This window comes from Lactuca virosa, chromosome 7, assembly GCF_052849685.1.
Source record: "Lactuca virosa cultivar CGN04683 chromosome 7, Lactuca_virosa_CGN04683_v6, whole genome shotgun sequence".
NCBI classification, from domain to species: Eukaryota; Viridiplantae; Streptophyta; class Magnoliopsida; order Asterales; family Asteraceae; genus Lactuca; species Lactuca virosa.
The window spans coordinates 76520003-76536531 of NC_136432.1; the positions used below are offsets into that span (position 1 = coordinate 76520003).

At 36.4% G+C, this 16529-nt stretch overlaps 1 protein-coding gene across 1 annotated transcript; it reads left to right on the forward strand.

Annotated features, from left to right (window-relative positions):
* Positions 1–372: 372 nt before the first annotated feature.
* Positions 373–2103, forward strand: LOC145125828 (uncharacterized). The gene is made up of 2 exons (XM_079061234.1): positions 373–876; positions 1264–2103. Exons 1-2 carry the CDS (start codon positions 381–383, stop codon positions 1827–1829), a joined length of 1062 nt encoding a protein of 353 aa, XP_078917360.1. The 5' UTR covers positions 373–380; the 3' UTR covers positions 1830–2103.
* The last annotated feature ends 14426 nt before the right edge of the window (positions 2104–16529 follow it).

The window sequence follows — 16529 nt, forward strand, 5'->3', positions numbered from 1 at the left end:
CTATAAAGAATTCATGTTATGATTCCCTTTGCCTATGAATATATGAAGGACTAAGAAGACAAACCGGTGATGAAAATGGAACGGAAGCATATGCAAAGATGGGTTTCACTTGTTCTTTATTTTTATTTTGTAATAAATAAGTAACCTTCACGGTACTTGTATTATATTTTGATAAATAATTTTAATAGTAAAATCGTTTAGTAAATAACTTTTGCAATTATTTTATTTTTTGCTTGAAACTTTAATTTATTATCTGAGGGAATTACTTGGGGAGGATTCAATCCTAAAGTGGCTTTTGTGGGCACCACAAATCCACTCCATGTTTCTATTTAAGTATCTAAGAGATGGAAGACTGAAGAAAGGAAAAAAAACATATAAAGATGGCAAGCTCAAGCTCAAGCTCTAATCTGCATGTCACACTAGAAGTTGGAGAAGAAAACACATACCCATACCCATCACATGTTTATAATACCCACAGTTTTCTTACCTTGAAGTTGAGTGGAAGGGGTGAGTATGGTATTTGGAAAACACAGATGATATGTCTCTTAGAGAGTCATGGTATGTTTGGTATCATTGATGGAACACTCGTAAGCCCTGAAACCAGTAGTAGTGTTTTTGGGAAGGAGAAGGTGGGTGACCATCAAACTCAATACAGGCTGTGGAGAAGATCAGATGCCCTGGTGAAGGGTTGGATTCTTGGTTCCCTCTCTAAAGAAATACTCGGGTATGTTGTGAATCGTCTCACAAGAAAACTCCATCAAGAGACAAATTCAGATCATGATTTCAGTGCAAAAGATGTTTGGGATGAACTGCAGACACTGTATGCTCCTGTTTTTCCAAAACTACCTCCAGTTATTGCACCTCCTGTTGGTGCAGGTACAATCTCTCTTGTTTTCTAATCTATGAATTGTTTATTTGGGTTGGTGATTTAGATAAAGTAAAGCATACAACTACTTTTACAGTAAAATATGTATATATAGCTTTTACTTTATAGTCACTATAAAGTAGAGTCCGCCAACCACTTGTGTAAACAAACAAATGGTAAAAGAGATACAAAGTATACAAAACGGATAAAAGTATATATATATATATATATATATATATATATATATATATATATATATATACACACACAAACAAGGTGTTTTTTTGCATCTTACTTTAAAATCCCTAATGTTTAAATTAGATTAGATTAGATCACATCAGAGAAATATTTTGTATCTTGTAGTTTTTTGCCTTGATAACAAAATTATGCAAATATAGATACACCACAAGATGAAGACATAGCAGGGGATCTCCATAACTTGTACAGTAATATTCAACGAGGATATTGGGAATGGGTCGAATATACATTGAATGGGGGAAGGGTTACAGAGATAGACAAAATCACGAATAATGGCAACACCTCGCTCCATGTAGCAGTCGGTACTTCCAAGAAGTGGGAATTCTTAGAGATATTATTGGAAAAGATACCGGAGAACACACAACTAATAGATGTGACAAATTCAGAAGGAAGCACACTGCTTCATGTCGCTGCCATTATTGGCAACACTGATGCTACAAAGATCTTGGTGGCAAGAAACCAAGATTTGTTGTTGGCGGAAGACAAAGAAGGTCAGACACCACTAGCCTTGGCTCTTTCTAATATGCATATGGAGACAGCCCGGCATCTGCTGCAACACATCAATACTGATACACAGAAGGATGCTCTGTTTTCTGGCACAACTGGTGATGGCCTTCTAGTTACTCTTATTTCCTCTAAAGATTTCCATAAGTGTCAACTGGACTCAAAATCCAGTAGTGAAAAACCTGCACATTTAATTGGCTGATTTTGGAATATATGTAGGCTTTGCAATAGATTTGTTGGCGCATTACAAAACATTGAATAGTGATGCTGTGTTGATGGCTATAGCTCAAAATTTGCCACTCAATGTATTTGAAAAATATAATGGTTTTCTGTATTTATACGGATCCCTTTGGCATAAAATAACCGAGAGATGTACTCCATGGGTTTCCAAGTTCATAATCAACCCATTCTTTTATGGTAGGTCATGAGTTTATCTTTTCTTAAAACTTTTAAGTTGTTGGTTGCACACTCTATAATTAATCCCATCATTCTAACAAACATTCTATCGTGTAATGCAATGACTACTATCATCATTATGCTTTTCCTGATTATCCCGTGGATGTTAGGTAAGATGATCAACAAGTACTGTCATTGTATTACTAAAAACAGAAGAGAGAAAAAAAAATGGTCTACTTTATTTGGTGTTGGTCTCTTTGTACCTATGCAAAGTCACAAAGGATGCAACTTTATGGCTTTAGACATTCTTTTAGAATGGGATCTGAAGTTTAAACATTAGGTCTTAAGCCATTAAGACCTTGGTTAAGGATTTGGGATTCTGTGGTTACGACAGGCGTTTGGGTTAGAACGATGGGAGTTTGGATGCCATGCGTCTTTTAGTGGACGCCAGGCGTTCTCTCAGAAGCCCATTGGATGGATGTTGGGCCTTGGGTCATTTAGGGTTTTGGGCTTGGATTAGTTGGGTCTTGTAGGGAAAGGGGAAAAATGGTCTTTTGCCCTTAATATGATGAAGGATGAGTGAACCATTGGTATGGGATAAAACCTTAGTTATTGATTGGAGTCATTTTTGGATTATGTTTAGTGTGAGGAGAAGTGTTCGCAACAGAGTGAGTGTTGATTCAGCTATCTTTTGTTAGATGTGAGTTTTCCTCACTACACTTGTGGGTCGAAGGCACTAATGTCGGCCCACTAGATTATGTATTCTGGTATATCGGGTGTTGTTATACAGTAGTGAGTTGTTAGATCTGCCTGTTTGTCTAACTGGTTATATATTTATCTGTTTTCTAAATACATGTTATCAGTTATGTATATGTCGACATTGTATAGTTGGTTGAGGTTGTATTGCTTTGTGTGGTAGCCAACAAACTCGGGAGCAAGCCATGCATACGCTGTGGGTCCTGAGGGTAAGCCAGACTTATGTTGTGAGCTCGAGAGCAAGCCAAAGATAAGTTGTAGGCCCCGAGGGCAAGTCAGACTTATGTTGTGGGATCGAGAGCAAACCAGATATGAGTTGTGGGCCCGAGGGCAATCCAGACACATACTGTGGGCTCAAGGGTAATCCAGTCTCTTAGTTGTGGACCCAATATATCCTGTTATATGTTGTGTGTTGGTACTTTGGGGGAACTTACTAAGCTTCGTGCTTATAATTTTAGTTATTATTTCAGGTACTTCAAATGATTGTGGCAAGGAGAAGGCGTGATTGTGCACATCCTTTGGATTTTATGTTATTGGATTCTGGGATACTCTGATTTATGAATTACACTTTTGAAACAATGTCTTTGTAAACAAATATTGCCTTTTCGGTTGTTTTGGAAAAATAAAAAATTTTCTCTGATTTTTGGGATGTTACATCATGTGGTTAGCCAGTTTGTCACTGCTCCTTCTACAGTGCATCGGGGAGCTATTCTTCGTATTTAGAGAAATCTTCGTGGTACTCAATGCCACACTCTTGTATAGTGATGCTAACTGGAATAATGACATCTATGATCGTAAGTCTACTACCGGGTATTGTGTTTTTCTTGGAGATTCGTTCATATCATGGTTATCTCCCGTTCTTCTACATAGCCATGGCTATCGCCACTTGTGAGATTGTTGGGTTGAGATGGCTTCTTGCAGATATGGGCATTCACATCTCTCAGCCTACTCCTTTGTATTTTGACAACTATAATGCGATAATGATTGCCAAAAATTCAGTGTTTCATGAGCGCACAAACCACATTGAAATTGATTGTCATTTCACACGTCATCATCTCCAAAAGGGAAGTATCTCCTTTCCTGATGTATCTTCCCCTTTGCAGATTGTTGATATTCTTAAGAAACCATTGATTGCTCCTTGATTCCATTTTCTGCCTAACAAACTCTCAATGCTTATTATTGTTGCATTGTGAGTTTGAGGGGGATGTTAGCCTAATAAGATTTTAAGCTTTATCATGTATTAGGTTTATGTGGAGCCTTTTAGCTAAGAAACCATAATTAGCCACTCTATATATTATATCTTTCCCTTTCATTGTATTTGTACTTCTCTTTGAAAATAATATGAAACCCTAGCCGTTATATGTCTTTCACTTGTTAGTTTACACAGTATACTTCGAGATCATGAAAAAGTAAATCATCAATCGAACGAAATATGTGTATAGTGGTTGTCGAAGGTGTATTGGTAAGAGAGCATGTTTCGTAAATGAAACCCCATGAATCATAGATGATATGAACTTGTGATTGGCATAAGAAATGTAGAAACCTAGTAAGGTGTCATAAGATAAAGCACCAGAAAGCAACTTACATACTTTCCCTCTTTTGGTTGAAACCAAATACAAAGTACCAGCAACCATCATTCGTTAAACTACAAGAGAGAGATGTGAGTGTGGAGGTGCTGAGAGTAAAAAAATATATCTTGACCACCAACGCCTAGAACTGTCTCGATTTCAATGAGGTTTTTCTTTGCATAAAAAACCCAAGATGATATTTTTTTTATCATCATACCAAAGTAGCATATGGAAATGAATGATGAGTATGGATGCTAAGGAAATCAATTTAGCCAAAGAGTGGTCGCCTGATGTTGAACATGAGATACGGATTGCGATGAATCTCGTTTAGTGTTCAAGTTTGAGTAAGGCCTTAGATGTCTAACTCTACAAAAAAAACATCTTGATTCGATACGCCCATCAATGTAGTTCATTTCATACCCAAGGATGGCCCTTATGGCTGCTTTTTACGGAACAGTGTTAAACCATGTCAAAGCACAACAATTCCTACACTTCAAGTCCCAAATATTTATCTCAAGTCTAAGAATACAAAGATACAACCTTGATCAAAACATCACTCATGACTATGATCCATAAAGTGATTTTGATGTGGTTCAGGTCCAGTACTTATTCTCCTAATCAAGTACCTATGAATTTGGTAGCGGCTCTTGCTATTTTCATCTCTATGAAAATCAACCAATCCACTCATATTAGTCTTACCTCATAGATGCTCCCACAACTATGAATGACTATGGACATTTAGAATAACCTAGTTATTGAAGGATTTAAACACGCTAACATAGAACACAACAATTATTTAATGAAAGACTCATATCAAATATCTCAACTCATTACAATATATATTGCTTTTATTGTTCCAACATTCAGATAACAAATTTCAATCAAATAGAAAGAGCTTTGTTAATGAAAGCCAAGCACCAGCTTGGCTTTCATGCTTTAGTTAATGAAAGAGCTTTGTTAAGTAGATTTTTCAAATTTGATTTGTATAAACTTTGCAAATACAAACAAATTCAGTTTTATAAATTAACTCATATATAAAGAAAATTATTGAGAATGTATTAGATGCTTAAATATGATTTAGATACCAATACTTGTGTAATGAGATTACTCATAGTCATAATGAACTATACATTAAGCATATTTGTATGTGATTCTCCAAACCACAATTTAATTTAACCCTGATGTGTATTTGTAATTAGAATCTACATGGAACTACTATCCATGTATTTTCTCTTCATTTATAATGAGAACACGCCCGATTGAGAAATATCTCAATTTATTTGCAAGTTTAACATATGCGAAATAGCTTAAACATAGCTTTCTTTCAAATACTCCACATATTAGGAATATTTCTCTAGTTTTTGAAAGTACTTTAGAATATTTCTATAAGCCACACAATGACTCATTCTCGGATTATACCGGTGTCATCGACATGCTCTAAGCATTCGATTTATTTGGCTGTCATGCATAATCATGACATATATGATTATTCATATTGCAATAACATATGGAATACAATCATGTTATCTAGTTCAAAAATTTTGCACTAGGATTTTGCTCAAAATCATGTCATGTGGTATTTGACAAGATGACTCTCTCACAGACCTTTATCTTAAGCTCTTTAAGATCCTTGATAACTAATACAATTTTAGTTAATCCTTTAAGTTGTCATGAGTTATCTATATAGATGTTTATTCCAAGAGTTAGTATGTCGAGTACATATAAGACTAGGAATGTTACTGTGCTCCCACTAGCTTTTTGGAAAACACAATAGTCTTCTTGATTTATAATTTAATCATACTATGTAATAGTCTTATAAGAAAGAAGATTCTTACTTTGAGATGTTACCTTAAATCTGAGAAGATGTTCATTCATGTATGTTTTCCCCTTTGAAAAATCGCTTACTCTTAATATTTAAAATATATATCGAGGAAGATTAATCAAGCCCATACTTGATAATCACACGTGAATGCATCTCTGTGTGTTTTATTAGTTTCTGATCAACTACTGAGCAGATTCAACAACAATTGAAAACTTGCTAGTTCCAAACTATGATGCATTTATCTTATGGATCTTTAGCTCTTAAAGTTCCAAATTGCTCCCACTTAGAAAAATACTTTCTAAGCACTTGTCTTATGGAATGAAAATTAGTGGAATTAGTAGAAACTTCATCCTAAACAACCATTTAGGATAGTCTATATAAATGAAGTTAGTAGATGCTAGAGTGCTTAAGCCTATTGTCTAACATAAGCTCCATAACTCCATACCATTTACATAAGGATAAACCATTACATCCTTATTCTAATAAAAGTATTCAATCCACTTGTTTGGTTGGACTATATATATATATATATATATATATATATATATATATATATATATATATATATATTATATATATATATATATATATATATATATATATATATATATATATATATATATATATATATATATATTTGTTGTAGTGATCATAATTCCAAAAAAATTATAAAGTAAGTAGTTCTTTTAAAAACATCATATAACAGAACACATGATCTATTTTATTCTATCCAAAAAGATCTATTATTGACATTTAACTAGTGGCCAGGTGACTATATCCCACTAGAGAATACGAAGGCTACCTCGAATAACAAAAGATAGATCGAAGTGACCAGGTGATCTTATGCTACCAGAACCATACTAATGACGAGTGGGCGTTTTTGTCGGAATGAGTTGTGAATCGATTCCACAACTCCTAAGATCTTCCAATAAGACTTGGTTTACAAAACTCATTTTCTTTATCACAGCGAAAAGGTTAATGATGATCTCATTAAGTTGTATTTCAATCTTCACTACGAAATAATTTGAGCAAATAAAAGGTTTTATCAATAACGAATAAAAGTTGTCAGTGAAAGTGACTAAGCATCTATCACCACATCTATTCATGGATTGAAAAGATTACAACCATCACTTATGTATAATTCTTTTTTAAGCCTTTTGTTCTTTAACTACTAATATATAAAGATACTTGTGAATCATCTTCGCATATAAATAGGATTCACATATATCAATGATTTAAACTCATTTGCCTTCAAAAATTACATCTTTTTTAAGTTGGTATATGTGTTTCATATTTAAATAGTCATGACGATTATGACATAGATAAGTTTCAATCAAATATCATTTGATTATTTAGGTGTTATGATCAGAACTACTGATTTAATGAAAGCTTATAGATTTACTTCATAAATAACATTAAGAGAAAAATTTTCTTTAACATAGAATACATCATTTCAGAACGTGAATATGGACATCCATTTAAACGATAAGTAAATATAGATTTATTTATAAATTTACAACTCTTACATGTTCCTATAAAATAGGTACAAAACATCTATTGTTTAAATAAAGACTGTAACTGTTGGATTAGTGTCTAAGTTCATAACTATATATGGTATGTACTAGACCCGGTTGTGCATGGTCCTTTTGGGTTGCCTTCACCAAAGCAACTTGACTGGATGAATAATAAAGGAAGAGGTTATTATGGTTTATTAATATATTATAATAATAATATATTAAATGAGAAATCATATTTGTTTAATTAACATTGGTCAATAATTAATTAAGAATTAATTTTGTGGTCAAAAGAAGTTAATTGAACTAAACGGACTGAATTGTAATTATGTGATAGTTACAAGGTTGGGCAAGGAAACCCTAATGGATAGGGTGGACGAATTCTAAGGATAAGGCCTTAAAAATCCGTCCAAATGAGAGATTCTAGAGTTATCTTATGGGTTGCTTGGTGGCTAAGTAACCAGATAAGGATAATGACTGAAACCCTAATTCCCACACTTGCATAAGACCCCTTGGGCATGAGAATTTGGTTACACCTAACCCTAGAAGTCTTGGAGCCAAATTTTCCATCTCCCCTCTCTCTCTTGCTTCATCCAATTGCTTTTGGTGTTTGTGATTCATTAGAGGCACAACATTTGAGGTGCTAAGGTTCTCAAAGCTTCAAGATCTACAATCAACAATCAAGGTATTCATCTAACTTGCTTATTTGATATTCAATTAGTTTTTGTTGTATGCTAGATTAGGGTTTTGCAAGTCTTGGACAATATGCATGTATCATTAGAAAAACTAGATCCAAGCATTAGGGTTTGCATGAACACCATAGGAATGTTGTTATGCTCATGACCCAACAGTGGTATCAGAGCTTAGATTGTTTATTCTAATGTATTTGATGCAAAGTTTATTGTTCAAATCTTCAAAATTCGTTTTTCTGTTTTGACTGAACTCACGACGTGACCATAGAGGGTCATGACGTGAGTACAGCTGTTTGCTGTATTGCGAATTTTCTACCTTGATTTGCTTTGGATAATTACCATAAATTATTTTCTCAAATTAAAAATCAGATTTTTTATTTTGGTGATTGATATCCAAATCAAATTAATGGATAATTCTCAATTTAAGATAATTACTAGCTTTATAAGATAAAGATTAATCATTTGTAAATTGATTTGAATTATCTTGTATGGAAAAGATTAAATTGTGTGATAAATATTAATAATGTGATTATCTAATAATTTTCGAATTTAATCTAGTAATGTTTTGAAAAGTTTCAAAACTTGCCCTCAAGTTTTGGAATTTAATTTTTGGATTAAAAGTTTAATTTTGAAATTATTAAATTCCAAACCCAAAAATTTTACAAGTTTAAAATTTACCCTATACTATTATAATATTATAAGAATAATTATTATATATGTATAACTTAAATGATAGTCTTACCGTTAGTAGGCCTCATTCACAAAGCTGGTCTATAAGGGGGTATAAGGTTATGGTCTATAAAATAGTCATTTAAAGGGTGTCCACTCTCACCCACCGCTTCCTTGATTGGTGGAGGGTCGTTAGCCAAACGGGTAGGATATGGAAACCCTTTCCTCATTAAAAGTATAATGAATATATAAAGTAATTAAATGTTTTTATAAAATTCTCAATCTTAGTTACTTTAGGCAAAAGTGAATTTGATGCAATTCCATGAAATTACACTTTGTACCCTTGCTAAGACGTTAGTGGAGCGTGTGTGGTTAACTGGCACACTAATTGGGCTCTAAGCAAAGGTGGCAAAGGGTGACTCGATGTTTCTCATAGATCGATGGAGTGTGTGTAGTTAACCGGCACGTCGATTAGGTGACTGTAACATTGGGGCGCCGTGTACATTTGCATGGTTATTCATACCCGCTTTGTGATCCTCGGCATCCCAGTCACAAACTTGAGGGGCATATCGAGATTTAAACATGCCATTGAAAAGTTCAATGAATCTCAAAAGATATAGGAGTTTTCAATACATTTAAAACTTAATTTTAATTTGTTTTTCATGGCGGAAATTAGTGAATCGTCATTCACTTACCTTCAAATTATTTGTTGTTTAGATTACGGCATCCCTCTTCTAAATTACAAATAATGTTGTTGGGTCCTAGCCCTAATTTTTCATTTGGGTGTTTAATTGGGGATTCTTATCTAATCAAATTTTGTCTCTTTCCCTTTTCAGATGTCGAACTTGAACAACAACGCTTCTGGTTCAAACGCCTTCGGCTCGTTCTCACTCATGAACTTGTGTGGGAGGGTGATCTTCGATGGAAACAAATTCAACGATTGGATCCGCAACATAAGGATGGTCACCCGCTACGAGGACAAAGAATATGTCCTCGACAAGGAGCTGAAAGAGGTGGACATGAACACTGCCACTCCCGTAGAGATCACTGCCTTCGAGGCCCATGAGCGTGATGCCACGAAATTCCATTGCATCATGCTAGCGAAAATGACTACTTAACTTCAAAAGTCCTACGAGGACTTCTATCCCTACGAAATGCATCAGGACTTGGTGGAAAGGTATCACCAAAGTGCGAGCCAGGAAAGGTATGAGACCATCACTCCGATGATCACAACCAAGATGAGAGACGAAGAGTCTGTCACTGCTCATCTGCAGAAGATGCGGAGGTATGTTGACCACCTGCTGAAGTTAAATGTTAACTTCGATGAAGAGCTGGTGATTGACATCATTCTACATTCGCTGCCACCCTGCTTCAACGAGTTTCGCATGACCTACCACATGAATAAAGAGGAGGTCACATTGAGCAAGTTTCAAGGTCTATTGAGGACTGCCGAGAGTAACCTCAAGGACAAGTCTGTTGCACCAACTCCTACTCCTGCTGCTGCCCCAGTCTTGGCAATTGGGCAAGGGAAGGGGAAAAAGAGGAAGGCTCCCTCAAAGAGCCACCATAAGGGAAAGTCCCATGATGGCACCTCTTCTAGTGGAACTAAGGTTGGTTCTGCTAAACCCAACTCCAACCCCAAGGATGCAGAGTTTCATCACTGCCACGAAATAGGGCATTGGAAACGAAGCTGCCCAAAGTATCTGCAAGATATCAAGGATGGAAAGATCAAGCCGTCCTACGTAGATATTTACACTATTAAATACAATGATTCATCACATGCTATTTCTTGGGTACTTGATATAGGATGTGGTTTTCACATTTGTTCTTATTTGCAGGGTCTAAGAAGAAATAGGGATGTGGAGCATGGGAAGATAAACTTGATCATGGGGAACAAAAGACCGTCGCCTGTCACCAAGATTAGAGTTTACTCTTTAGTGCTTAGTAATGGATTAGGACTAGATTTAAATAATTGTTGCTATTCGCCGGATATGGAAAGAAACGTCATTTCTTTTCATGGTTTGTATGGACAAGGTTTTAGATATTCATTTGATAAATAAAAGGGTTCTATTAATGCTTATCTTAATGGTGTTTTCTATTTTGAAGCATTGCCTTGTAATGTAATATATGAAAATGTGATGGTTGTAGACAATTTAGGAAATGATGTGTTATGTATTGATTCTTCCAATCGTTTAGACAAAGCATGCTTGTTGCATTGTCGTCTTGGACATGTCAACAAGAAACGCATAACCCAACTCCAAAAGGATGGAGTGTTGGAGTCATTCGACATTAGGGACGATGACGTGTGCGAGTCTTCTTTGCTTGGAAAGATGACCCAGTCACCCTTCACTGGCACTTGTGGAAGGGGTGAGGGTTTATTGGATCTCATACACACCGATGTGTGTGGACCCTTCAGATCTACCACAAAGGATGCGAGCCACTTCTATGTGACTTTCACCGATGATTATAGCAGATATGGGTATATCTACTTAATCAAGCACAAGTCAGAAACCTTTGAAAAGTTCAAAGAGTTTAAACAAGAAGCGGAGAATCAGTTGGGCAGGAAAATCAAGATGCTTCGATCCGATCGAGGTGGAGAGTATCTAAGTCTTGAATTCCACGACTACCTCAAGGAATGCAAAATCGTTTCTCAATTGACGCCACCTAGGACACCGTAGTTGAATGGTGTGGCTGAGAAGCATAATCGAACCTTGCTAGACATGGTTTGTTCCATGATGAGTCGTGATTCGCTACCTGTCTCATTCTTGGGGTATGCCTTAGAGACTGCCGCACATATCCTTAACTTAGTCCCTACAAAGAAGGTTGCCAAAACACCTCACAAGATGTGGACAGGGAAAGCTCCCTCGTTAGCACACATCAAGGTTTGGGATTGCGAGGCTTTCGTAAGACGAGAGACTCACGAGAAGCTCGAACCTCGTAGTGAGCGGTGTATTTTCATCGGCTACCCGCAGAAGTCCTTTGGATATCTCTTCTATAGACCGAGTGACAATGTTGTCTTCGTTGCGAGGAGAGGGGTTTTCCGAGAGCGAGAACTCATAAGCCAAGGGGACAGTGGGAGGCAAATAATTCTCAAAGAGCTTCAAGAGTCGAGTGATGAAGGAACCTCTAACATTGGCGCTCAACCCGAGGAGGAAACTCCGGTTGAACTGATTGATGAGTCCCTACCTCATAGATGTTCCAGTAGAGTTAGTGTTCCACCTGTTTTATATGGTTTTCATATAACAAGTGAGGGTGATACGTTTATTAGTGATAGTACACTAATAAATTTTGATGAACCTAATAGCTACAAGGAAGCCATGGCAGGCCTGGAGTCTGCAAAATGGAAAGTGGCTATGGATAGAGAGATTCAGTCCATGTATGACAACCAAGTTTGGAATTTGGTTGACAATGTGCCGGGTCGTAAGACGTTCGGGTGCAAATGGATCTTCAAGAAGAAGACTGACATGGAGGGGAAGGTACACACCTATAAGGTGCGATTGGTTGCGAAGGGCTTTACTCAAACTCCCGGAGTTAACTATGATGAGACCTTCTCACCAGTTGCGAAGATAAAGTCTATTAGGGTGATGCTAGCCATTGCTGCATTTCATGACTATGAGATATGGCAGATGGATGTTAAAACCGCTTTCCTTAAAGGGAAGTTGGCTGAGGATGTTTATATGAATCAGCCAGAGGGTTTTGTCGATGTGAAGCACCCCAATAGAGTGTGTAAACTTGAGAAATCTATTTATGGATTGAAACAAGCATCTCCCAGATGGAATGTTTGTTTCGATGAGAAATTCAAAGAGTTTGGTTTTCTGCGAAGCGAGGATGAATCATGTGTATATGTCAAAGCCAGTGGGAGTATAGTTAGCTTTCTCGTATTGTATGTTGATGACAAACTACTCATAGGAAACGACATCCCGACCCTGCAGGAAGTCAAGTCCTGGCTTGGGAAGTGTTTCGCTATGAAGGACCTCGGAGAGGCTGCCTATATTTTGGGAATAAGGATAGTGAGAAACAGGAGTACAAAACTAATAGGACTTAGTCAGAATACTTACTTGGACAAGGTACTAAAACATTTTAGTATGGAGAATTCCAAGAAGGGGATTTACCAATCCAAAGTAATGCCAAGTTGAGTAAGACTCAAAGTCCGAGTACCAAAGTCGAGATAGCAGAGATGAGCTGAGTACCATACGCTTCCGCAGTTGGCTCGATCATGTATGCGATGACTTGTACTCGCCCAGATGTGGCCTTTGCTTTGAGCATGGTCAGTAGATATCAAGGGAACCCTGGCAAAGCACATTGGACCACAGTCAAGAATATTCTTATGTACCTTCGGAGGACCAAGGAATGGTTTCTAGTCCTTGGTGGGAGTGATGACTTAAGGGTGCGAGGGTATAGTGACGCCAATTTTCAGACCGACCGGGACAACTATCGTTCGTAGTCGGGTTGCGTCTTTACCTTAATAGAGGAGCAGTGACTTGGAAGAGTTACAAGCAGGAAACTGTAGTTGATTCAATGTGCGAATCAGAGTATATAGCGTCGAGCGAAGCGTCAAAGGAGGAGATATGGTTGAAGAACTTCATCGGAGACCTTGGAGTTGTGCCAGCCATAAAGGAGCCCATGGAAATTTTCTATGATAATGAAGGAGCGGTTGCCTTGACCAAGGAACCGAGGGATCATGGTAGATATCGACATATCGACAGGAAATATCATTTTATTCGACATCGGTTGGAAGAGGGACTCCTAGTAGTGAAGAGGGTATCGTCGGAGGATAACCCAGCAGATCCCCTTACGAAGGGACTGAGTAGGGTTAAGCACTTGCAGCACGCTAGGAGCATCAGGCTGAAGGACGATATTAGTTTAGATTAGATAGCTTCGAAACATGTAATAGATAAATGTAATTGACATTTGATGATTAAATAAAGGAGTATTATTTATAAGTAAAGTTACTGTATTATGTTGATTATTTACCTATTGTTTCACTTTGCATGTTTTGACTTCCTGAATAATAAGATTATTCGAACGTTCCACAGTCGCTCATACTTTGGGAGTAGGTATGAAAGTAGATTGTTATGAATTGATTTGTAGATTTTCTAAAGTGTATTAGACATAGCAAAGGTTTGTTGCAACGTTCATGAGTACTTATGAATATGAATTGAGCATTGGATTAAACCCACGCTTGCTAGGATCACTTCATGGAATTTATCTCGAGTGATCGCAAGACGATAATATCATATGGTCTTAAAACATATATATATATATATATATGATTTATTATTTGCAAGTTAGTTGTGCATTGATAATGTGTAAACGCATCAGTAATTTGATGTTATAAAACGCATTGTTGTGTATGATTTGATGAGTGAATGGTAAATGCATATAAGTCGAAGTTTATCTGTTCCTTTTAGCCTAAGAGGGTAAAAGCGATATCTGGGCCCCTCGATGATTTGGTTTGACTTATGTGTCGGGCCTGGTCAGGACTGAATTAATGTTTTCAATTAAGTTCTATGTCAGACGAATCAGAGATCGAGAAACAAACTGCTGGACAATAAGTATGACTATCTTCCATGTAATTGTCCGCACGATATCTAGAACGGAGGACTATACGATCCCTTATCTAAAGGACATGTTATTGATAAGATCAAGAGTTTTGAGAACTGCGATTGCTAATTGGATCCTGAAGTTACATTTGCATTTGTAGTTATTAGACTTATCCAAGTGGGAGACTGTTGGATTAGTGTCTAAGTCCATAACTATATTTGGTATGTACTTGACCCGGTTGTGCATGGTCCTTTTGGGTTGCCTTCACCAAAGCAACTTGACTGGATGAATAATAGAGGAAGAGGTTATTATGGATTATTAATATATTATAAGAATAATATATTAAAGGAGAAATCATATTTGTTTAATTAACATTGGTCAAGAATTAATTAAGAATTAATTTTATGGTCAAAAGAAGTTAATTGAACTAAGGGGACTGAATTGTAATTATGTGATAGTTACTGATAGGTTTTATACAAACAATCCTATGTGTGCATGCAACCCTAATTGGATCTATGTTTTCACTATAAGACATACAACTATATGAACACAAAATAAACCCTAGCATGCTTCTATAATTTTCGAAAATCATATAGAAGTGTAGTAGACATACCTTTGTTGTTATATTGCAATAACAAATACTTTCCTTGATCTCTTGAACTCTTGAAAGCAAGCACCACAATTATAGTGCCTCTAATGGCTCACAAACACCTTGAAGCAAGAAGGCAATTAAGAGAGAGAGGGGAAGGATGCTAATTTCGGCCCTAGGGTTTCCCTTGGAATCAAGTGGCCTAAAATTGAAGCATAGGGCATCTATTTATACTGTAGGGTGCTAGGGTTTCAGTCTAAACCCTAATGGATAGCTTAGCCACCAAGCAGCCCAAGGAACCTTCTGGAATGAGGCCCTTGGACGAAAATATGATGATCCCTCATCATAATTTCGTTCCCCCTTAGTCCATTAGGTTTCCCAGCCCAAAACTCAACTATCACACATTTGACAGTTTATACCCCTTTATTTAATTAATCTCTTTTAGTCACCAAATTAATTCCTAATTAATTTATGACTAATACTAATTAAATAAATATGATTTCTCCTTTAATATATTATTCTTATAATATATTAATAAACCATAATATCTTCTCTCTCATATCAAATTACCTTGTCAAGTTGCTTTGGTGAAGGCAACCCAAAAGGACCATGCACACTCGGGTCAAGTACATATCAAATATAGTTACGGACTTAGACACTAATCCAACAGTCTCCCACTTGGATAAGTCTAGTAACTATATCTCACATATGACTTCCGTATCCGATTAGCAATCGTAGCTTTCAATAGCCGCTGTCAACTCTGACCAATAATCTGTCCTTCAGATAAGGGATCGTATAATCCTCTGTTCTAGATATCATGCTAACAATACTTATTGTTTAGCATTTTATTTCTTGATCTCTGATTTGTTCGACATAGAACTCAGTTGAACACATCAACTTCATCCTGACCGGGCCCGACACATAAGTTAAACCAAATCATCAAGTGGCCAAGATATCGCTTTTATTCTCATAGAATAAAAGGAACAGAAAAACGTCGACTAATATGCCTTTATCATTTACTAGTTAAACCACACACAATAATGCGTTTTATAACATCAAGTTACTGATGCGTTTTCGCATTATCAATGTATAATCAACTAGCAAACAATAACCATATCTCTAGGTTTAAAGATTATATGATATTATCATCTTGCGATCACTTGTGATAACATTCATGAAGTGATACCAGCAAGTGTGGGTCTATTCCAATGCTCAATACAAATTTCATAAACACTCATAAACTTTGCAGCAAACCTTTGCTATGTCTAAAACTTTTCAGACAATCTACAAACAAATTTATGACAATCTTCCTTCATATCTACTTCCAACATATGAACGATTGTGGACTGTTC

Excerpts from the sequence above, each read along its gene's own strand:
- LOC145125828 (XM_079061234.1), top strand. The coding sequence starts at position 381 with ATGGCAAGCTCAAGCTCAAGCTCTAATCTGCATGTCACACTAGAAGTT. Across the intron at positions 877-1,263 it reads TGCACCTCCTGTTGGTGCAG|ATACACCACAAGATGAAGAC; the intron begins GTACAATCTCTC and ends ATGCAAATATAG.